The 25632-nt window shown below is 41.8% G+C and overlaps 2 protein-coding genes across 2 annotated transcripts in view; one reads left to right on the top strand and one right to left on the bottom strand.

The window, feature by feature from the left end:
- The window catches only part of LOC124613024, a 29358-nt gene extending 10794 nt beyond the window's left edge, over nucleotides 1-18564 (top strand). Inside the window, exons 2-3 of the mRNA XM_047141581.1 lie at nucleotides 15859-15984; nucleotides 18363-18564. Of these exons, the coding sequence (XP_046997537.1) occupies nucleotides 15859-15984; nucleotides 18363-18490 (254 nt within the window). The 3' untranslated portion in view covers nucleotides 18491-18564. The remainder of the gene's footprint in view (nucleotides 1-15858; nucleotides 15985-18362) is intronic.
- Nucleotides 1-25632, bottom strand: part of LOC124613483 (calcium/calmodulin-dependent 3',5'-cyclic nucleotide phosphodiesterase 1-like) — a 543028-nt gene that overhangs the window by 399707 nt on the left and 117689 nt on the right. The window lies entirely within an intron of this gene.

Genomic DNA, 25632 nt, shown 5'->3' on the forward strand with positions numbered 1-25632 from the left:
TATTTTGTAAGGACATAAAATGTACAATGGACTAACAAAGAACGATGTGCGGTTCTAATTAAGTGCAAAACAACTAAACAAAAACCAGTTACTCTCTCATACAGTCATTTATGTTTCTTTTGCTAACAATGCTACCGACGCTACCAGTAAGCCTATATTTACAACGTCATTTATGTGCTGCACCGCCGCGCGGAGCAAAAGCGTGGTCTTGGGAGCCTTCCACGGTTCGCGCGATTCACCCCGTCGGAGGTTCGAGACCTTCTTCGGGCATGGGTGTGTGTGCTGTACTTAGTGTAAGTTAGTTTAAGTTAGATTAAGTAGTGTGTAAACCTAGGGACCGATGACTTCAGCAGTTTGGTCCCATAGGGACATACCACTACGATGTACTGCACCACATCTTTCGAACCGTACTTCTGGTTGAGAGCAGTTCTAATCCAAGAAGTATGAACTACGCGAATCCTAATTCAGAGGACTTGAAGAACGGAACGCCAAATTGGAAACTTATCACTATCCGTGATGCTAAAAAAATTCAGTATATCGTCCGGAAATTCTGTTCACAGATCGCCGTAGTACATTGTAAGGATTCTAGATCTTTTTGCTTCCACTTCAACATTTTCTTCTTTCCAAACTGGTGATTTGTCGTTACTCAGAGTATGTGGTGATTGTATGTAAAGTTAACAAACGTGATCAGAATTTACTACAAGCAATCGAATTTATTATTCATACTCGTATATCGATGCTACTTGTTTTTATATGTTGTTACATTTTAAAGGTGCGAATACTACCACACCTTCAGTATAATAAGTCGTGGTCACAAAATACTGACATGAACTGTTTACAGAAGACTGGAAAAGTTGGTAGAAACCGACCTCGGGGAAGGTCAGTTTGTGTCCCGAAGAAATGTAGGAACGTGCAAGGCGATACTGACCCTATGGCGTTTCTAGACTGAAGAAAAAGAAACCTACATTTTATAGCAATTACATATTTAGTGAGAGTTTTGAATGTGTTGTGGGGACTACCAGAAATCTGGAAGGGAATTAAACTTCAGGGAGAACAAATAAAACATTGAGGTTTGCCGACGACGTTGGAATTCTCTCAGGGACGGTAAATGATTTAGAAGAGCAAATGAGTTGTACGGTTATTGTCTTGAAAAGTGTTTATTAAAGTAAACATCAACAAGGGTAATGGAATATACTGAGGCGAATTAATTCAGACGATACTGTGGGAATTAGATTAGGAAATGAAACATTAAAAGTAGTTGATCAATTTAGCTATTTGGGCAGCAAAATAAAGGGTAAAGGCTAAATTTGAGAGGATATAAAATTCATAATAGCAAGAAAAACATTTCTGCAAAGGAGAAATTTTTTAACATCTAATGTAAATTTAAGAATCATAAAGTCTTTTCTGAAGATATTTGTCTTTAGTATAATCACGTGCGGTACTGAAACGTACTCCATAAGAAGTTCAGAGAAGAGGAGAACAGAAATTCCTGAAATGAGGTGCTACAGAAGAATGCTGTCTATTAGACTGGTATATCGAATAACTAAGAAGGAGGTACTGAATCGAAATGGGGAAAAAAGCGTGGGGAATAAAAATTGTAAAGTGTGTGGTAGGCATGATTACAGTAAGCAGGTTCAAACGCATGGAGGTTGCAGTAATTAAAAGGAACCTGCCTCTCCTTGTCCCACGAATTTTTTAACGTTGTTCTTATTGGCAGTCATGAAATTAATTCTCATATCGTAACGGCAAATATATTGCCGTATGAGCATAAGTATTGCATCTTAAGTGTGACTACAACTACTGCCAGAAACGAATTTCTACGCTTGCTTGTATTGCAAGACGATGCCCACGTAACCTATTGTTCAGCATAACGGGACAGTTTTATTAGCTGGTACTGCTGCCTAAAGAGGGTCACACATAAACACTAACGTGACCTTCTAATATCATGTCGGACGTCTTTATGCGCGGCGTAGGTCAGCAACTCGAAACGGAATGAACTCAAGAAGTCGTTGGAAGTCCTCTGCAGAGATACTGAACCACGCTGGCTCTATGGCCATCTATAATTGCAGAACATTCTGCACGAACTGACCTCTAGATTACATCCCGTAAATGTTCGATGGGATTCATGTCGGGCGATCTGGGTGGCCAAATCATTTCCTCCAATGGTCCAGAATGTTCTTCAGACGCCGGCTGGTGTGGCCGAGCGGTTCTATTAGCTTCAGTGTGGAACCGCGCTACCGCTACGGTCGCAGATTCGAATGCTGCCTCGGACATAGATGTGTGTTAGTCCTTAGGTTAGTTAGGTCTAAGTAGTTCTAAGTTCTAGGGGCCTGATGACCTCAGATGTTAAGTCCCATAGTTCTCAGGGCCATTTGAACCATTTTGTTCTTCAAATGGTTCAAATGGCTCTGAGCACTATGGGACTCAACATCTGTGGTCATCAGTCCCCTAGAACTTAGAACTACTTAAACCTAACTAACCTAAGGACATCACACACATCCATGCCCGAGGCAGGATTCGAACCTGCGACCGTAGCGGGCACGCGGTTCCAGACTGACGCGCCTAGAACCGCACGGCCACACCGGCCGGCTTTGTTCCTCAGACCAATGGCAAATGGCGAACAAGTGGGGCCCGGTGACATGATGCATTGTCATTCATAAAAATTTCATCTTTGTTTGCGAACAAGAAGTCCATGAATGGCTACAAATGGTCTCAAAGTAGCCAAACATAACCATTTCCAGTCAATAATAGGTTTCATTTCATGTAAACACAGGCCACACCCTCATGCAGCCACCACCAGCTTGCACAGTGCCTTGTTGACACCTTGAGCCCATGGCCTCGTTTGGTTTGCGCCACACTGCAATCCCAACACCAGCTCTTACCAACTGAATTAGGGGCTTAATTGACCAGACCATGGTTTTCCAGTCATTTAGGGTCCCACCGGCATTGTCACGAGCCCAGTTGAGGTGCTGTCGTGCTGTTAGCAAAGGCACCCGCGTCGGTCGCTGCTGCCATAGCCCATTAACGCCATCTTTCGCTGCACTGTCCTAATGGATACGCTCGCCGCACGTCTCACATTGACTTCTGCGGTCAGATCACTCAGTATTGCTTGTCTATTAGCACTGACAACTCTACGGAAACGCCGCTGCTCTCGGTCGTGAAGTGAAGGCCGTTGGCCACTGCGTTGTCCGTTGTGAGATGTAATGCCTTAAATCTAGTATTCTCGGCACTATCTTTGACACTGTGGATCTCGCAACATTGAATTTCCTAACAGTTTCCAATTTGGAATGTCGCAGCGTCTATAATCCGTTCAACATAAGAATAAACCTGATGTAAACAAACAGAAACGCGATGATTGGTCAGAAGCCGTAGCACACGTACACTGGTGTTGTTACACTCTTTGAAATAGGTCCTACTTGTGTACTAGATATCTTATTACTAAGTTACGTTAAGTGAAACTTTAAGATATTCAAATGTATTAACAGCCATCACCGTTTTTCCTAATCGCGCTTTAGTTACGTAGTTTTTATTTTAAAAATCGTGTGCAGTCACAGCCCCTGCAGTGTTGTGCTCTGATTGTCGCGCTGTTAATGCGCAGTATGAAAATGGCTGAGGCTGCTTTCTGTTCCGTAGTGAAACACACACTTCGGAATATGTTATAAAGTGCCGAGAAGTAGGCTGTACTTAATGTTTTTCATAAATTTATGGAGATAACCGCCTTTGAAGTTTTCCTTCAGTACTCTCTTACGTTACTCACAGCTTATGCAGAAAAATTACCCTGTGGTTTAAGTCAGGAATTTTTATCATTCTTGTATTTAATTACAATAATATCTTAGCTAAAAATGGTAAGTGTTGCGGTTTTCGTCTAGTCGTCTAAGGAGCTATGTAACGTAGTTTGTAACGATTCCAACATCGAACGTTTAGTGCAGTCAGTAGCATGCGATTCCATCATCGAACATTTAGCGAGCGGGCACGGTAGCTCAGCGTGTTCGGTCAGAGGGTTTAGATACCCTCTGTAATAAAACAAAACTGAGTGAAGGGATCAACGAACAACCTGAACGAGTGTCATCGGACGTCCGCCACGAACAAATTCAACGATCAATATAGAACAAAATGAGATTTTTTTAAAAAAAAAGCGCAGTCGGTAGCGTACTGGACTCTGAACAACATGCGATTGTTCGCACTTAGGTGCGAATCAAGCCAGATGATTTTTTTTCTCGTACAATTTCAAATACCTAGAGCTCGTAATTATAAAACTCATAATCAATTTTTTTAGTGAATATTGCAAGTCTTCTGGTTTCTAATTACATAGTGGACGCGAAATTCCTGTTTCCATTTCAAATACAAATTCTTAATTATCGGTATTTTATGAAAGACTGTTCATAAAAGTTGATAAAATTAAGAAAACATAACAATTTAATTTTAAGGCAAAAATGAAAATTAAATCCTCTTTATTTGGACTATGTCCATCGTTTTATACCCCAGAGGTAGGTAAGTATCGTAGAAACGTGAAAAACATTTTCGCAGCACCGAGCACATCATACAAATGCTGTATTTTTACATTTGCTACTGCACCATTACAATATGAACCCAACAGAACTGATATGGAGCCAAGCTGCGGGATTTGGACCGAGAAGTAACGAGACTTAAGCTGCCAGACGTGCTGGAACTAACGCACGCAGATCTTTCACACGTCACTGCCGAGCGCTGGCAGCATGTAGAACGGCTCGTCGTAAAAGAAGAAAAAATGCTGCGCCTGGTTGGCTTCGTAGATTATGTTGTTAATAGGCTCGCTATCAGCGTAGCAGGTGACACTTCCAGAACTGAAATATATTTCTCGGATTAGGATAAGGAAGTAGCTAAGAGATTGCCAGACGACTGATTGTAAGTAATATCTTCAGTGGCTTCAATATTTAACTATACGATGAAATCCTTCAACACTCTCTTACGTTACACACAGCTTATGCAGAAAAATTACCCTGTGGTTTATGTCAGGAATTTTCATCATTTTTGTACTTAATTACAATAGTACTTTAGCTAAAAACGATAAGTGTTGCGGTTTTCGTCTAGTCGTCTAAGGAGCGTATTGTGGGAGATTTGCATTGTATAATTTCATTCTGCTTAAAAATTAAATGACATTCGAAGCTTTATTGCTCCTCTGCTCGTCTCTTTATGTGTGAACTGCAGCTGTCCACGTCACTGCAGGGTAGCTGTACCAGCTGACCGGCCAGTGCCGTCCAAGTTGAATGCGCCGGTAAAGCTGTTGTCCCGTATTGTCGCTAAGTCGATGTGCGCGTAACGCACAGCACAAAACGTAGCCTTATTATCGTGCTTGACAGTACTCCAGACAGCTTGGCTGCAGTCCCACGTGAAACGGAAATCCAATTAGGATCCAGCGGAAGACTACATAGTGCAATGTTTACATCAGGTTTATTCTTATTATGAACGGATTATAGTGCCAATACCATTCCGCGTTCAAAGTCTGTTAGGTCTGTTAGTTTCCGTCGTGCGAGCATAATCGCTTCGGAAACGTTTTCAAATGAATCACCTGAGTACAAATGATAGCTCCACCAATGCGCTGCCATTTTATATCTTGTGTGCCCGATACCACCGCCATCTGCATATGTGCACATCGCTATCCCACGACTTTTGTCACGTAAGTGTAACTTAACTAGCTGCGACAATGGATAACCCTTGCTACAATGTGTAACCTCGTTAACAGCCACACGTGTTATATGGGGAAATGCTGACGGTACTGGTTCCGTAAAGGCACAACTTTCGCTTTGTTTCTTCGGACAAAAAGCAGCAGCACTTAACAGCTCACTATGGTGTGGAATTTTGGTTACGTGGCAAAGCATTGTGCCTACTAGACGTGTAGGGAGACACTGACACGCTATGTTTACGTGATACGTAACTTCCGGACGGAAAAAACCGAATTTCGGAAACAATTTTCGTTGTTGTGTTTATATGTTAAAGTCTGAAGCGGTTTTGCTAGAGCGATTTACCGAACGTCAATTTTTTTGACAAATGTCCTGATGTAAATCACGTGCCCCAGTTTCTGATTTATTCAGCACAATTGAACATTGGAGATAGACAACTTCGTGCTGGATCTGATATGCCAGCTTCGCTTTCATTGCACAAAGAGACACTCCGTTCACATTGAGCCAAAAATTTTTAAAGGCAAGACGTCATTCAAACGGTTGTACTTCTACTTGGGAGAAGGTTAGTTAATGGTACAGAAAAGAAGTCGTACAAAAATTTAAGAAAGCGTCTAGTTGTGTATTATACCCAAATAAACGGCCTAAACTTAAGATGTTTAACACTGGAGTCACACAATACACACACACACACACACACACACACACACACACACACACACACACACACAAATATCTCAATGTTGCTGCAATTAAAGAATATTTACTGTTACTCGTTCTAAAGGTAACAAAAACTTTCCCCAAAATATAATTAACAGATGTTTCTTACGTTTTAATATCACTGGGAATGTGAGTTTCGATTGATGTACGAAGTCCGTACGTTATGCATACAACTGAGCGCGAAACCCGCAAATACATTTTATTAAGTGAGAAAATAATCAGTTTATAGTCCATTAATTCAAATTCAGTACCTATGAGGGTATTCTAGGGCTTAGTGGTGGAAGAATGCTCAAAATAATGATCATCATCACATCGCATCTCTACGGCAAAAACAAGTATCTGAAAAATCACATACGAGTATCCGACAAAACAGGCCTTCGTAAGTATGGTATCAATTTTGAAGTAGAAAGCTTCCAAACTCCTTACCCATGTTTACGTTTCAAGCTCCATTTGTCAACCAAGATACAGTAGATCTGCATTCCCTGCCTACACTGTGAAGCCTTTCACCTAATGGAAATTTGTTAGTTTAAAACGGCTACTTACCGGGTAACAATTTCCGTCCACACGCACATTTGTCCATTTGCAGCCGGGTCTATTCACATCATTCAAGTAGGCGACAGCGGAACAAAACTGTTGGTTTGAGCTCTATTGACAGCTAAATGGTAATCAGACACCATACACATTTCGCAAAGTTGAAAGACATCTGACCAATGCCAACGATAATTATGCTACCTACAAAGAATAATTATCTCTGAAGTGAACGAATTTCTGTGAACTAGAAGAGCTTATGAATATGTTTTAATACTTGAAGTAGCATACATGAAACACTGTAAGCCACTTATAGTGAATTGACTGCGCCTGTGATCGTTTTGTTTTATATACTGTTTCCAGAACTTAGCTGAAAACTGTCTCACAACGCAACCTGCATCAAGACTGTATAATCCACACAGTCGTTACATCTTGAGTAACTGCTTAAGTTCTCTTCACGGGCTACCATGTCTCTCTAAGCTACGACGGTTGCTAAGAATTTAAAACATTTATTCATACCGTACGCTCATGGTTGTTCACTTATTTTTGTGTTACATTTAACTCAATATACACCAAAAGATGCTCATCTTCAAATAGTGAAAAAAATTTTAAAAAATATTTTCTATACAAAGAAAAATAATTATGTGCCGAGAAGTATTCATACTGTCTACATTATCAGATTTTCCTCTGCATATAATATTTCGTATGGAGCCCTTTTGAGAGCAACAGAAAGCTCCGATTAAAATTCGCCCGAACAATCACAAGTAACACTAGAGATTTCGGTTAAAATATAATGCATTTGGTTCTGATGAATGCCAGTGGGTTTTGCAGCTGCAGATACATCTGGGGGATGCTGAACTAGTCGTTGGGGAAGTGATTTTAAATGCAGACTGTTCTATAAATACTATAGGAAATATGATTTGAAAAAGTGTACCGAAGCTTTTAGATGAGAAACAGATTTTATTCCAGTAACATGAAGACTGTAAACATAACGCACGTAAAAACAAGGAATGGTTGCCTTACAATGAATCTCTCTTCAGTCACCAAAAACCAATCCAGCAGATAATTCGTGGTCTCACTAGAGAACAAAATCAATAAATGAACAGCTCGTTGTGAAATGAGTTAATTAAGAAACTGTTGGGACAACTGGAGATATACGTACACAAAATCGAAAAATCCAGAATATATGTACACTACTGGCCATTAAAATTGGTACACCAAGAAGAAATGCAGATGATAAACGAGTATTCATTGGACAAATATATTATACTCGACCGACATGTGATTACATTTCCACGCAGTTTGGGTGCATAGATCCTGAGAAATCAGTACCCAGAACAACCACCTCTGGCCGTATTAACGGCCTTGATACGCCTGGGCATTGAGTCAAACAGAGTTTGGATGGCGTGTACAGGTACAGCTGCCCATGCAGCTTCAACACGATACCACAGTTCATCAAGAGTAGTGACTGGCGTATTGTGACGATCCAGTTGCTCGGCTACCACTGACCAGACATTTTCAATTTCTGAGAGATTTGGAGAATGTGCTCGCCAGGGCAGCAGTCGAACATTTTCTGTATCCAGAAAGGCCCGTACAGGACCTGCAAAATGCGGTCGTGCATTATCCTGCTGAAATGTAGGGTTTCGCAGGGATCGAATGAAGGGTAGAGCCACGGATCGTAACACATCTGAAATGTAACGTCCACTGTTCAAATTGCCGACAATGCGAACAAGAGGTGACCGAGACGTGTAACCAATGGCAATCCATACCATCACGCCGGGTGATACGCCAGTATGGCGATGACGAATACATGCTTCCAATGTGCGTTCACCGCGATGTCACCAAACACGGATGCGACCATCATGATGCTGCAAACAGAACCTGGATTCATCCGAAAACATGACGTTTTGCCATTCGTGCACCCAGGTTCGTCGTTGAGTACACCATCGCAGGCGCTCCTGTCTGTGATGCAGCGTCAAGGGTAACCGCAGCCATGGTCTCTGAGCTGAGAGCCCAAGCTGCTGCAAATGTCGTCGAACGGTTCGTGCAGATGGTTGTTGTCTTGCAAACGTCCCCATCCTTTGACTTAGGGATCGAGACGTGGCTGCACGATCCGTTACAGCCATGCGGATAAGATGCCTGTCATCTCGACTGCTAGTGATACGAGGCCGTTGGAATCAAGCACGGCGTTCCCTATTACCCTCCAGAACCCACCGATTCCATATTCTGCTAACAGTCATTGGATCTCGACCAACGCGAGCAGAAATGTCGCGATACGATAAACCGCAATCGCGATAGGCTACAACGCGACCTTTATCAAAGTCAGAAACGTGATGGTACGCATTTCTTCTCCTTACACGAGGCATCACAACAACATTTCGCCAGGCAACGCCGGTCAACTGCTGTTTGTGTATGAGAAATCGATTGAAAACTTTCCTCATGTCAGTACGTTGTAGGTGTCGCCACCAGCGCCAACCTTGTGTGAATGCTCTGAAAAGCTAATCATTTGCATATCACAGCATCTTCTTCCTGTCAGTTAAATTTCGCGTCTGTAGCACATCATCTTCGTGGTGTAGCAATTTTAGTGGTCAGTAATGTAAAATGAACAAACAGATTTCGCAGGCTATAGTTATTTCAGTAATTTTAAAGACCTTTTCTGTAGTTATTTACTGCATATGTCAATTGTTTATTAATTATATCTTTAGCATTACGTATAAATTCATCTTTGACAACACCTCGTACAAAAACATCTGTGAAGTGTATACGTGTTTACAAACATGCGTGTGCAAATATGCCCCTTGAATGAAGTGACACGTACGAAAACGATGGAGAAAAGTATGTTTGCTGGTGCTAAAACGTTAAAAACGCTTTTCTTATATTATGTGGTAAGTTTAAGCTGTTCATCTTCCTCACTATTTCGCACATATTTTCCGCGTTTGAATTACAAAATTCATTACCTAGCATCAAACTTTTTAGTGACAGTAATATGCATTTCACCTCATTCAAGAGAAAAATTAAAAAATGTATTAAGACAAATTACTCCTGGAGATGGACCCATAGGGTCCTAAATGCATCGTTTACTTAATAAAACACGAAAAGTTGTGACTGAAGGCGCTTGTTAATTGATACCTCCAGTGTGTTAAAATGATTGATTCTATGCCTTCAAGTACAACAGAAGCAAAAAGACTCCGTACGAAATACTAGAGCTTAACAATGCAGAGTGTGTGAATGTAATTATCTTCCATTCGTAATAATTGTTTCTCTTTAACACGGTGGCGACGGCAAGTCTATCAGGTCACTCCCTAAACTATGCCAAATCCGCAGCAACCATGCCGAACCTGCGCCGATGCTGGACAAAGACACGAGAAAAAGAACTCTTGTTTCTCCTTAGTCATTAAATTTTCTGTAGAATATGTTTAACTTTTTTGGCCACTTGAATATGACATTCCTATGGTCTTTGAAAGAAATAATAAGAATTCTCTAACAAATGTTACACAAATAAAAAAGTTAAAAGTATAGATGTCAGAATACCGTATTCTGGCCAACGCATTTATACAGACATTCTTATTTACAAAATTCAGAATGACACAGGTAGCGTTCAAAGCCTTAGCATTTATGACAAGTCGTTCTGCTATATTTTCATTCACTCTTCCCTCTGTCGGCCCCCGGTAGCTGAGTGGAGCCGACACGGTAGATAAGCGTGTTCGGTCAGTGAGTTAGCTGCCCTCTGTAATAAAAAAACTGAGTTAATCGATCAACAACGAACTTATACGGATGTCTTAAACGTCCGCCCCGAACAGATGCAACGAACAAAAAGCGAACAAAATGAGATAAAAAAAAAGAAAGGAAAAAAAGGTGGTCAGCGCGACAGAATGTCAATCCTTAGGGGCTGGGTTCGATTCCCGGCTGGGTCGGAGATTTTCTCCGCCCAGGGACTGGGTGTTGTGTTGTCCTAGTCATCATCATTTCATCCCCATCGACGCGCAAGTCGCCGAAGTGGCGTCAGATCGGAAGACTTGCACCCGGCGATCGGTCTACCCGGCGGGAGGCCCTAGCCACACGACATTTTTTTGTCTTGTTATATGTCACAATTTGAGTGAGTGAGAGAGACAGGCACTCAACCTCTCTGCAGAACATACCTTTTATTTTTACCTAGTTTTTGTTATAGTTTTCAAATTAATAACCCGAAACGAAGTCACACTTCTGCATATTCTCACGCAAAACTATGATCAAAGAGCGCAGTTGTTATAATATTACTAACAGTCCACATTTGTAATATTTGTTTTGATAGAAATTACATACTGTACGTTTTTAATCGTCATCGAAGAATACATTCTTATTTTTTTGAAACAAATGTTTTCTCTTGCATTCGATTATGTGGAAATAATTAAGTTCTTTACTTTCATAAAAAAAGAATAACAGAGAATCTTGTTATAGGCGTTCGAGTAGCTCTAACAGTACTTAAAACTGCTGCAAATTTTGTGAATCTCTTTCTCTTACAATTACGTGAAACGTTTTCCACATATACGACGAGCCAGCATTACCACATTATTAGAAATTTTTCAGTTTCAGTTGCGCACTCCTTCCTCTATTACGGTGCAATTAACTAAATAGACCATATATTACGAACTAAATCCCACTTCCTTTTCTCTTTATAAATAATTGCTCTCCGTTTCCATTCTGCTTTTAAAAACGTAATATTCCTAATTTCTGTTACACGCTTGTTTTCCGTCTGGTGTACCCACAACTTACCCTCAAACTAACGAGGCGCGGATGCATGGCACACGGCCGCACACTACAGCTGAATTAAGCGTAAGAATTTTTATATATCGACATAGGTTCACATTGTTATAAATGGCTCAAAATGGTTCAAATGGCTGTGAGCACTACGGGTCTTAACTTCTGAGGTCATCAGTCCCCTAGGACTTAGAACTACTTAAACCTAACTAACTTAGGGACATCACACACATCCATGCCCGGGGCAGGATTCGAACCTGCGACCGCAGAGGTCGCGCGGTTCCAGACTGTAGCGCCTAGAACAGCTCGGCCACTCTGGCCGGCACATTGTTATATACAACTGAGATACTACGCTCGCAGTAGCCATCGGTACGCCTTCAAGCAGTTCGGAAGCATCTGTCATAGCGTACTGCTAAAGATGGTGTAGGATCGAAATACCTCATTACATCGGGGATATTAGTACAAGGATGGAGAAAGTAAATTGTCTATCGTCTTGTTTGTGAAGCCATCTTGTCTTCCGCCTGAATGGATTTAGGGAAACAAGAGAAAATTCAAATCACGTTGACTGGATGTAACTTTGAACCATGTTTTTGCCGAACAGTTTACAGAAGAACATTGTCCTGCTTCTGGCTATAAACGAATTCCTCGTCCAGGCCTTGAGGCCCCAAGGGTCGTCGACCGCCTTGTCATTCCTTTCCATGCGGCGACGTGCAGATGTAAGGGGTCAGCACACCACTCTCCCGGCAGCGTTGCCGACTTATCAGACCTTCGAGCCGCTGTATCTAAGTCAAGTAGCAACTTAGTTGACATCAGGAGGCCGAAAGCACCCCGTGCCAGTCTTCTCTTCGCAGTACCGGGAATCGAACTCGGGTCCTTCGCATGGTAGACATCTACTTTGACCTATCAGATGCAGTGGCGGACGCTTCTAGCTTTAGATACACCAAAACATCCATTTATGTTATCTAGTAATACTACAGAATGCAAGCCTATAATGTCTGCTCACTGATCTCTTGACGATTTCGCTGTCGCTCTTCCCTAACTCTACTTTAGCCAATCCCCTCCCCACCTCGGATTTCTGTCGCCACACCACAATCTCCTCTTCCACATATGAGGGAGAACCAGCCTTAAACATTGTTGAAACTCTATCGGGTCCTGAAGGTGGCAAGTAGGAAACTCGTTGTAACGTTGTTTCAAGACGACATGCGCAGGTTTCCACGAATTGCAATGACTTACTGTTTCATCGGTTGTTGGTAGAATATTTTATACATTATGAATGAAAACACACACGACGCTGGTGTAATATTCTTCAGTATTCATTATTTTTACAAACCGGTTTTCGGCTGTTATGCCATAATCAGGAACCAAGATAGATATATGGTTCTGAAATTTTGTAAGATCAAAGATTTTAAATTAATGCATTATAGAGTACCTCGATTTCCAAAGTAGACAATTCCTAATGTTTGGTTTAGGACTAAAACGAGACGAATTGTTTCAGTAAAAATATTATGCAAAATCATTGAACTTAGACAAAGTATTTGAAACATTAAATAACGAACAATATAACAAATTACAATAATTGTTGTGAGAAGAAAATCAATTGAACGATGTACTTTGGTGACATGTTGCAAAGATTGGCTGAGCAAATAACCATATCTTTAACATGTCCAATATTAGAAAGAGGTAAGATATACAGGTGAGCTAAGTGAAATAACTGCGATTATGCAAAGTAAAAAATTACGGGACAAATGAAACCGCAGTAAAGGGTTTAATGGGAGAAATGGGATATGTGAGTAGGAGATGTAATTTACAACATGGTCTGGACAGGATAATGAACAGTATCTACAGTTAGAAGTGGGCAGTGAGGAAACATTCAGCACTAGACTTGGGGAAATGGACGTATTCGTCTTTGAACCAGTTGAAGACGTAACAGTCGAAAACCGATTTGTAAAATTAATAAGTGTTACAGTGTCTTGTTCGTTTTCATTCATTATGCTTTCGGAAATTTTTTTGAGTATTTTGATGTAAGGGTAGAACTGAACACCTCGGAATGGTATTTTGTTATAAAATAGTAGAATCATTAAGATTCTAATTGTCTCCAGTGGCTTTTTACAGAGCATAACGTTATAACGATTTACTCGGTGTGTTACACCAATTACCTTTGTTTATGTGAAAAAGTCTTCACAACAGCGAAAAGGCCTTTAATATGCAATCATTCTAACACGGAATGATCCGGTTTGTCGTAGGCGGCCAAGTACGGATGTGAGTGTGCTGTGATGTGGTTGTTGTCACTGATGAACAGCTCAGTACAGCTTCGTCGTGCCGCTTTCCCATCGCATCAGCGAACCTATACGTGAGGTGTACGTCGGACAACTGTACACGAGTTGAGCTGCCCATGCCAAACATTCAGAAGTGGACGTGAGGGAAGTAGTTTTTCAAATAACAAATATACTGAGTGAACGGAACAAGTTGTTTTCGAAGAAGACACTCTGCGCATAGCGTTCGCTTTTGCACTTAACATACATTTGCAAAGTAATATAGATACATAGATAGAGAGGTGGTAAGAAACCAAACGAAATAAAATTACCGATATGGGATTTTTGTTCGCCTTAATTCAAAACACTCTATTTAATTTATTTTCTTTTCCAACCTAGTTTCAACGACAATACCGCCATCACCATTGGGTTTTCTTTCTCCAAAATTAGCATCGTTACAAACATCATAAAACATTATTACGTGTAAACCGTTTGGTTCCAAATATTGTATTCTGTAAATAGTTTCATACCACCTTATTTACTTTAAGTCAAAGTATGATTTCTACATTTGTTGCCGCTATTTTTGGGATATTTTCCGTGTTTCTGTTGCCGTTTCTTCAGCATACAGCTTGTCATCTGCAACTATATGAACGGCTGTTATTGACAAATATGAAAAAGTGAACTTATATAGTCAGTTTTACACTATTGGGAATTGCGGTAGTGTGGCTAATACCAAGTATCCTGAGTGGATACCGTTAGTATGTTACGAAACTTGTCGTATGCTCACGTTCGTTGGCTCGCCGTTGCTTTTAAACACAAAAAACATAACTTTTGTAAGTTGGTTGTAATTCAAAACATTACGCCATCTTGCAGTTCTCCTTTATCGCGAGAATGAATAGCATACTCGAGGTAGTGGAAGTTACGACGACTCTTGTGTCTTATTTATGTCAATTTGTGTGACGGATATGTAGTATCAGTTCTCTTACAGCCTTTAAAGACCGTGTTGTTGAAAAGTGTTGTGTTTTCTATTACTACGTTTTTCTCTTCCCACTATAGCCTTTTACATGTAATAATTTTCTCCTGTTGTTGGTTTTCGGTGTAAACTGTTGCTATGTTTCAGTATGTGTAGATCTGTTTCGATATTAGTGTGGTGGTGGTGGTTTTTATTCATTAGATGTTCTGCGAAAGTGGAATGTGAGCTGTCACTCTTCAGAGTTCTCATATGCTTTGTGTAGCTTATTCTGAAGTTTCTGCTTGTTTGTCTATGCATCGGGCTTGACAAGACTTACATGTCAATTGGTATATTCCTTCAGAGCTGAATTTGTCTGACGTTCTTTTGTCTGAGCCTTTGTTGAACTGTACTGTTTGTTGTGAATGTTATTGGGATCCCTTGCTTTTCCGATATGTTTCTAATTCTAAATGCTATTTTATTATTGTATGATGGTGTGTACCATCTGTTTCTTTTTTTCTGCTGGGGTGTGGTCTGCTGTGTTTTGCATTAAGGTGAAATAACATTCGCATATTTGTGTTTTTACGCTAACACGGACCGATGGAAGAGTTTCAAAATAAAATGATTGGAATAAAATTACTCCGTAATGAGCCGTTGGGGACCACAGACTGCTTATGCTAAAATACTCAGAAAATGTACCCGAACAATATCTGTGGAGTTCGGAATCACACTGTTTATATTTGAAGTGTCTGCTACACGCAGGACGTTCTCAGCGTGATTCTAATACGAGAAGGCGAGAACAAACCGCAGAATATCTTGCTAGATAAAAGTAAAAAGCCGTTTCACAGCAGTACGTTTAAAACATTTTTTCATCTTTCACTGCTTCTTTTAAGTGGGTAGGTCGGAGTACAGGAGGATTTCAGTCATTAGTTTTTAGTCTATTTCGTGCTGAAATAACGTAGCCTGAGAAAAAGTTTGTGTGTGTGTGAATGAATGATATCTCTCGATGTTTCAGCGTTCAGCACTAATGTCGCCTGCGAGAACGACGACGGCTTCCCACCCGTGTGCATCGAACCGTGTGCACGAAGAGGCTTCGAACTGGCGCGCTGCGTCAACAGGGAGTGCCGATGCAACACGGACGGTCAGTCGAGAACGTTTTTACCCCTAGGTTTCAATTTTTACAGTCATAAAGCCATCTCCAGCGTATGAAAAATACTTGTACACTCACAGTACCACAAACTCAAGCTGTCTCTTTGCCAAACGCATTATTTCATTCATAGATCTACATGGCGAGTATGCCATAAAGTACTAGTACAACAATTGCTATGTTCATGATGTCTCGTACAAGGAAAACGCGTACAAGTCTTAAAAACAAGAGTATCTCCTCTTCCTCCCCCTCCTTTTCTTCTTCTTCTTCTTCTTCTTCTTCTTCTTTCGTTACGGCCTTTGTAGGCTCAAATGGTTCAAATGGCTCTCAGCACTATGGGACTTAACATCTGAGGTCATCAGTCCCCTAGAACTTAAAACTACTTAAACGTAACTAACCGAAGGACATCACACACATCCATGCCCGAGGCAGGATTCGAACCTGCGACCGTAGCGATCGCGCGGTTCCAGAATGAAGCGCCTAGAACCGCTCGGCCACGCCTTTGTAGGACCACGTGTAACCCTTTCATGGATGCATTTTCTTCTTCTCCCGCAGAAGCTGTTTATCCTTTCTTTTTTTCTCTCGGGCTTTTCTTTCAAGGTCTTCAGCACTCCCTTCTCATGTCTGTTGCACTGGCGACGCTCTATCTTTTCCCATATCCTTCTCTGTTATGGAATTCTTTCACTTCCACTTTATTTGCGAGTTCGCACCACTCATTCTGGAGTGCAACAAATCACTTGGTCCTGTCTTTTCTCTTGCCCTAGCCGTTGGTTCCTATACCATTTTTAGTCATTCTACCCATATTAATCCTGACAACACGCCCCGCAAAACTTGCTGATTTCTCCTGATATTATCTTCGTGCTCAGGACCCAGTAGTTTTCTCTCTTCTTTCTCTAGTTGGTCCGCACCATTTCTTTCTAGTATTATCGTCTACGCCGATTATAGTACCGCATTCCTCACCGTTCTAAATGGCTCTGAGCACTATGCGACTTAACTTCTGAGGTCATCAGTCGCCTAGAACTTAGAACTAATTAAACCTAACTAACCTAAGGACATCACACACATCCATGCCCGAGGCAGGATTCGAACCTGCGACCGTAGCGGTCACGCGGTTCCAGACTGAAGCGCCTTTAACCGCACGGCCACACCGGCCGGCTCCTCACCGTTCTCTTGTAGTGTATTATCTTTGCATCCGTAGAAATATTTTTTTTGTTGCATGTATCTTTGGTCCTACAGAAGGATGACCTCATCTTCGTCATCTTGTTTATTTTCCCCTCATTGCTCCTGTTTATTACTGTTACAAGTTCTCGCAGGTATTTGTATTTGTCCACCTTTTGATAGGTGTCTTCTGGTGTTGTCCTATTCTAGACGGTCCTCAGTTCCACTCTCCCGGCTATTTTCTTAGGTTGTCGAATTGTTTCTTTGTATCTGTTTCCATCTCACTATCGTTATGCCCCCCGCAAAGTCTAGGCAGTCCGATTGGACTCTATTGACTTTTTGTCTCCGGCTTGAGTCTTTGGTGTATCCATTTCCACGTTTATTGCTTGGCGCTGTTTGATCACTTCATCCAGCGCTATGTTGAACAAAACCGGTGACTCTCTCCCTGTATGACACAGGTGTTAATCTAAAAGCTATTCACATAGTGCTCCTCTGAGTCTTACGCTTACTATCGTCTTAGCATCTCATTTTCATGAAATATCAGCTATAAAACAATAACGCAAGAAATTAAAGTTAAACTAAAGTTTACCAAGTATCTCAGCTGTAGGTTACATGTGAACTGTCAGATCTCTACTACCACCGCCGCAAGTAAGTCTGGCGACAATCTGAAGAACTTGATCTTTGCTGTTTCCAGGACCAGTATCACATTGAAATATGTGTGGTATGTTTGTTTCGCATTCCACTGTATGGGATCTACGCAAATGTATAGCGCACTACATGACCGCCCCCTGCAGAGACTACCAGTCTTCCACCCATTGTCCCAGTGGTTTCTTGATGTTCCCTTCAAAGATGCTGCAAAGTCTAAAAAAGGGACCTTATGGGCAGGCGCTCTTATGGCATTTGAAAATGAGTGCGTCAGCATCAATTTCTTAAACCAATACGATGCTATTTAAAAAATCGCCTTTGATCATTAGAAGCTTTCCGACCACAGTTAACTATAAAACAAATTAAATATTTCAACAAAATGCCGGTAGTTAAATTGTTAGCGTGAAAGTCCAAGAGTCGTGAAGTCATTGGTTCCGTTATCCCCAACACAAACATTAAAATGTAGCTTACCTGCCTACCTTGCTCTCACATACATAAAACACATGCCCAGTGTAGACAGAAAGTCAAGAACACGATCGTGATGCTCGTTTTTCTGTGTCTGTCAACAGCCGTGGACACGAATGAGCCGTGTTCTGCCAGCGACGGCTACCCGTCTCCCTGCCGTGGTTTCTGCATGAAGCTGCTCAACTACTCCAGGACCAGCTGCGTCACCGACAGGTGTCGCTGTCTGCCCTGATCCACTCTTACAGCTGTAGCCTGCGTGTGCTATGTATCTTTCACATTCTAAAATAAAACATTTCGTACCTTGAACGTATGTTTCCTGTGTGACACTCGTCTCCCTAATCAATTTAGTGGTGTCTGGGAATTCGGAAAATGAAGTAGATAACGGCGTACAGAATTATAAAGCGTTTTATTTGTTCAAAAATACCGCATTCATATCTTCCATCAAGAATCCATTCTATTGTTTTTCTGAATGTGTATACCTCTAGTTTCCTGGAATCGGCTACGTACTCAATATCCACAGAAGTTTCAGCTGTCGTCTGTTTATTCTAATAGAAATATATTCTCTTATAGCTGCATTTTTTTTTAATTTTAATGTTTGTCCCATGTATGTATAAAAGATTCCAAGTCAATGCTGTCTCATTCTCAGTTACCAGTTAGGCATGGTGCATAAATCGAATCCCGTAAGTACTGTTACTGTAACTTGATGGAACGGCAGTTTTCGATTGACGATGCCCAAGTACTGGAAGATAAGGCAATATTATCTTGGAGTCGACTACACATACGTGAGATAAACATTAAAATAAATTTAAAAAATACAATTGTTAAGAAATAGATTTCCATTTTGACAAACATATATACTTCACAAGTAATATATTGCCTGACTATCAGTATTTTAACAGTCAACCTCAGTACCACTGGTACTTAAATCCAATAGAAAAATGGAACAAAAACATGATATAGAACAATAAACAGAGTGGCAGACACACAGCTACAGAGTAGTAGCTGCAGATGACTGAGTGAAAGTGTGTGTTTATTTCAAATATACTGAAAAACGTAAGTTGTAATACAAGTTTGACTTCTAAGTAGTGACGAAGAAAGTGTCCAGGATACTGATGTCACATACAAAGAATCGGAAGGCGGTTTTACCAACGCAGCATGCAAATCTACATCTACTTACATACTCTGCAGGCCACTGTTCGGAGGCCGCGCGGGGTAGCCGCGCGGTCTTGGGCGTCTTGTCACGGTCCGCGCGGCTCCCCCTGTCGGAGGTTCGAGTCCTCCGTCGGGCATGGGTGTGTATGTCGTCCTTAGCGTAAGTTAGTTTAAGTTAGATTAAATAGTGTGTAAGCCTAGGGACCGATGACCTCGGCAGTTTGGTCCCATAAGACCTTACCTCAAATTTCCAAATTTCCGCTGTTCGGTGCATGGCGGAAGATACCCTGTACCACTACTAGCCATCTCCTTTCCTGTTCCATTTGCAAGTACAGCGACGGAAAAACAACTGTTTATGAGCCTCCGTACTAGCCCTAACTTCTCTTAAACCATCGTCGTCGTTCTTACGCGAAATGTACGTCGGCGGGAGGAGAATCGTTCGGCAGTGGGCATCAGATGCGCGTTCCCTAAATCTCCGCAATAGGGCCTCGCGAAAAGAGCGTCGTCTTCTCTCCAGAGATTCTCATTTGAGTTCACAAAGCAACAGACTGCAAAAACACCGCTGATGAGACAACAGTTACAATTTACTACGTAATTTACGACTGCCTACAGTAGTCAATAAGATGAATTATTGTCAAGTAATAAGCATGCTGCATGTACACTATTATTTTCGTGTCGATGTTGTTGTTATTGTTATTTGTGTTGCAGCGTTCAGTTGCAGACTGATGTAATGAAACTCTCCACAGCAGTCTATCCCGTACTAGCCTCTCTCCGAATTACACTCCGTTATCAAACTTAAAATTCCTTATCGCTTCACGAGGTGTCCTATCAACTGATCCCTCCTTTTAGTCACGTTTTCCCTAACATTTTGAAACAGAATGTACTTGCATTCTTTTCTCTCCTCCCTCTCCCTTCACACACAAGTATCCAGATTTATATGTCAACACGTACCAGCGTCCACGCTGTGCGGTGGTAAAGAGAGGAGATTGATGAAGACAGAATTGTTTTATCAAAACTAGACATGATTGTCTTAATGGGATTTCCGTGATCGTTCATTAAATAAAAATATGGCATTTCAGTCTTTGACCGCTATTTTTATTAAAAATAGCGATCAAAGACCGAAATGCCGTATTTTTATAAAATTGTTTTAGGCGAACGACAATAAGGCCTTTAGTGACTATACTATAGTCTGTTGAAACGAACGTGATTAAAATGAACGAAAATGTTACTAAATTGCAGAAAAAATAAAACGTTATCGAGAACACAGAAACTTCTCGTCTGAAACACAGGCACAAACATCTATCAGTCGATCAATCAATAAAGTGCGCGCGCTGGCTCGCTCGCTCGCTCACTCACTCACTCACTCACTCTCTCTCTCTCTCTCTCTCGCTCTCTCTCTCACGCACGCGCGCACGCACACACACACACACACACACACACACACACACACACACACACAAACACACACACACACACACACACACACACACACACGAACAAAATGCTTGCCATATCTCAATTCTTGATATAAACGGCGTAACAGGAAAAAAAAACTGAAAGAGAAAATATTAATAGACTGTAGCAGATACATGTGGCTGACGTATCGCTAAACAAAACAGGTTGCACCACCCAGTCTGCAAGCGCCAAAGATATGACAGGCAAGTAAGAGGTGTGCAATGGAAACAGACTGTCTTTACAGTAGCAGAACTGAAAGAGGCAGAAACATAAAAACTTCTTTCTGTGTTAAGGATGAACTTAGGCAAAAGTAATTGTGACTTGTGCACAGCAGACTATGGTACGACAACACGAATCAGAGTCATGTAAGTTCCATGAACTTTTAGGTGTTAATTTTCGTTTAATTTTTCGTTTCTTACATTCTAAATAACAAACCTGTCTTTCCCCGGATGTTCATTTTACCAGCATTCTATTAGAAACGGAAACAAAAAATAAATTGTGTTTGTCGTGTAACATCCCGGACAGTTTCAGCACGATGGGTACAGCTACTTCACCTGTATACAAGGCGAGCGTCTCTGTGGCAATCCCCCATCGTAGCTCTATATGCGGCGACTTTTTTCGCCTACAGCGATTTGCGTTTCACAATTGAAAACCGTCAAAGGTGCTGCCAGGTGTCACGTAGTTTTTTAAGTTCACTCAGTTGAGGGAGTGTCTTAGTAGTAAAGAATAAGTGTATTATAACTTCGTACATGATGCTGCATTTTTTCACGTGTGTCGTTTATGACGTCATATCTACTGATGTATGTGTCATACTATAATTTTGCAGGTACATTCAACAGCATATGTGGATACTATTTGCAAAATGTGTTGCGAATAGCGTTAGCAAGAAGGAAATAATAAATTTAAAGGTTATGAAGAATGTGGCAGTTTTTCATGTATCTCAATGTTTACGACGTCATTTTTCCTGAACTATCATAGGTGGTTCTTACCTCCACAGCGACTGTTGCCTGAAAGAAAGGGATATTGGTACCAATTTTAGTTAAAATCCGTCCAGTGGTTTAGGTGGAGACGTGCATCATAAAGCACAAGCACACATCCATTTTTGTAATAAGTATGGATTTCTGTAGCCATTTTAGCATAATGTAAACGACAATGGGTAAACATGCCTGTTGCTGCAGATCAGTCGAGGTCACATGCTAAAATATCCGTAATATTAATAAAATATCAGCAAAGGGACCCAAAAGTAATTCATCAGGCGTTGTAGACGTATGAACTTTTACACAAATACGGCCGCCAGCATAAAAATGTACAATTACTTTGGGCCAAACGACGCTCCAGCTTCAGACAAAATAAGATGGTGAGTCAGTCGTCGAAGCTTCAGGTGATGGGCTGTCCTTGCATTTGAAAAAATGACGAAGCTTTGGAAAATAGAGCCTCATATACCTCAAATCCCGAGGTTCTCTCAGACATGACTAATTCGCATCAGTCTGGGGCTGGATGTCACCAACACACCTACATAGGATGAAAAGATTGGTATCTGCATATTGCAAGGGTCACCCAGGTTAACTTGTCGGTCCCAACTACATGATACTGGGATGCTCAATATCCGAAAGACAGCGGATCATACTTTATACAGGATTAATAAAAAAGGGAATAGCTCTACCCATCGCATTACGACAATGCTGCTGCAGGTACGGAATGAGGATAGCGCCAGTCTGGCTAGATTTTTGGAACGAGCGGATATCCAAATCTAAACCACTTGTTTCAAGACCAAGAATACCTTCGAAGAATTAACGTACTGAGAAATCTACAGTTTAAAACAATTCAGTCAATTATTGTCTACGTTACTGTAGTTTCACATTACTTTTATGTCTTACAGTTGGTTATGAATTACTAGCGATCCGTCCGGCCTTCTCACGTATGGCACTAAGTATCTGCGTCCGGACAACTGGTCTGGCTTAGTGTAATAAATTACTTAATTAACTTTCATCATGACACGGTGTAGCTTTTAGCGAAAGCCGTATCAAAATCCGTACAGTAGTTCCTGAGATTGGCCTTCAAATACGGAAAGAAAAATGTGGTGGAGGACTACAGTTTATAATATATAGTAAAAACAGAGATTGTTTAAATTAACTTAAATATCAGATGTAAATTAAGTCATCCAGGGCAATGACGACTCAATATACTTTTCATGGGTAAAATGAATCACGCAAATGCCAAAAAAATAAATACATAAAATCAAAATAGGGGAGAAAAAACATACAGAGAATACATCACGGAAACTCAAGAGGGCCTAAGGAACAACTCTCGACATCTACAAAAACAACAACAACAACAAAAACAACTGGCCAGGCGCGAGTAGGGCTCGCGCACTGAGGTTCCGTACAAACGTAATTGTGTATATCGACAGCTCATTCATTCCGGGAATCGAGGACCTCGCCGAATTTTGTCTATTATAAACTTTTCTAAGAGCACGATATTGGTCCTGGGGCTTCCAAGACTTTCAAATATTTTATTTTTAATTTCAAGCATGAAGTCGCGTAACAAATGACAAAAGAAATATTTTCTCGTATGATATTATAGCAAATTACCAATTTCCTGATGTTTTTTCCTTTGCTTGTACTGTGAAACCATTCCTCTGGCCGAATTCAGTGATTCTACGTCAAGGGAAAGTATCTGATAGGTTTCAGTGAGGGAGATTACGAGTATAAAAATACGTGACGTAAATGGCCGTATCTTCTGGTTGCGTTATTTTGGAAGCTAACGTTTATTATACCACCAAGGTACTAAGATGTTGGTACGTAATATAAATTTCAACCGCATGCGTCAATGCGTTTCCGAGAAAAAAGGGGTCTTAACAGACGAAAGGACGAACAGAGAGCCTGATAACAAATGATAAAAATGTTTTTCGTGTGGTATAGCTAGAAATAAACAACTGTCGGATTTTTTCCTTTGGTTGCACTGTGAAATATTGCTTCTTAGCAAATTTCATGATTCTAGGTCAACGAGAAGTACACTTTATGTTTTGACGACCGAGTTTGTTAACATCAAAATATCTAACAAAATTTTATTGCCTTAAATTACACTCCTGGAAATTGAAATAAGAACACCGTGAATTCATTGTCCCAGGAAGGGGAAACTTTATTGACACATTCCTGGGGTCAGATACATCACATGATCACACTGACAGAACCACAAGCACATAGACACAGGCAACAGAGCATGCACAATGTCGGCACTAGTACAGTGTATATCCACCTGTCGCAGCAATGCAGGCTGCTATTCTCCCATGGAGACGATCGTACAGATGCTGGATGTAGTCCTGTGGAACGGCTTGCCATGCCATTTCCACCTGGCGCCTCAGTTGGACCAGCGTTCGTGCTGGATGTGCAGACCGCGTGAGACGACGCTTCATCCAGTCCCAAACACGCTCAATGGGGGACAGATCCGGAGATCTTGCTGGCCAGGGTAGTTGACTTACACCTTCTAGAGCACGTTGGGTGGCACGGGATACATGCGGACGTGCATTCTCCTGCTGGAACAGCAAGTTCCCTTGTCGGTCTAGGAATGGTAGAACGATGGGTTCGATGACGGTTTGGATGTACCGTGCACTATTCAGTGTCCCCTCGACGATCACCAGTGGTGTACGGCCAGTGTAGGAGATCGCTCCCCACACCATGATGCCGGGTGTTGGCCCTGTGTGCCTCGGTCGTATGCAGTCCTGATTGTGGCGCTCACCTGCACGGCGCCAAACACGCATACGACCATTATTGGCACCAAGGCAGAAGCGACTCTCATCGCTGAAGACGACACGTCTCCATTCGTCCCTCCATTCACGCCTGTCGCGACACCACTGGAGGCGGGCTGCACGATGTTGGAGCGTGAGCGGAAGACGGCCTAACGGTGTGCGGGACCGTAGCCCAGCTTCATGGAGACGGTTGCGAATGGTCCTCGCCGATACCCCAGGAGCAACAGTGTCCCTAATTTGCTGGGAAGTGGCGGTGCGGTCCCCTACGGCACTGCGTAGGATCCTACGGTCTTGGCGTGCATCCGTGCGTCGCTGCGGTCCGGTCCCAGGTCGACGGGAACGTGCACCTTCCGCCAACCACTGGCGACAACATCGATGTACTGTGGAGACCTCACGCCCCACGTGTTGATCAATTCGGCGGTACGTCCACCCGGCCTCCCGCATTCCCACTATACGCCCTCGCTCAAAGTCCGTCAACTGCACATACGGTTCACGTCCACGCTGTCGCGGCATGCTACCAGTGTTAAAGACTGCGATGGAGCTCCGTATGCCACGGCAAACTGGCTGACACTGACGGCGGCGGTGCACAAATGCTGCGCAGCTAGCGCCATTCGACGGCCAACACCGCGGTTCCTGGTGTGTCCGCTGTGCCGTGCGTGTGATCATTGCTTGTACAGCCCTCTCGCAGTGTCCGGAGCAAGTATGGTGGGTCTGACACACCGATGTCAATGTGTTCTTTTTTCCATTTCCAGGAGTGTAGAAGGTTCATATTTTTCTTCTCCAAGCGACCGTAGACCTTCATACGTGACATAAATTTCAACTTGACGCGGTTACCGGTTCCTCAGAAAAACGGTTTTGCACAGTCGGACAGACAGAAACGAGGACAACAAAGCAATCCTATATGGTTTCCGTTTTTACAGACTGTGGCACGGAACGTTTCTCCACACATACAAAAATTAGGCACTACAATGTATGAACCAGAAGCTCTGTATGCCAGCGAAACTAGCACAGCTCACATA

Source organism: Schistocerca americana, chromosome 4 (genome assembly GCF_021461395.2).
Source record: "Schistocerca americana isolate TAMUIC-IGC-003095 chromosome 4, iqSchAmer2.1, whole genome shotgun sequence".
NCBI classification, from domain to species: domain Eukaryota; kingdom Metazoa; phylum Arthropoda; class Insecta; order Orthoptera; family Acrididae; genus Schistocerca; species Schistocerca americana.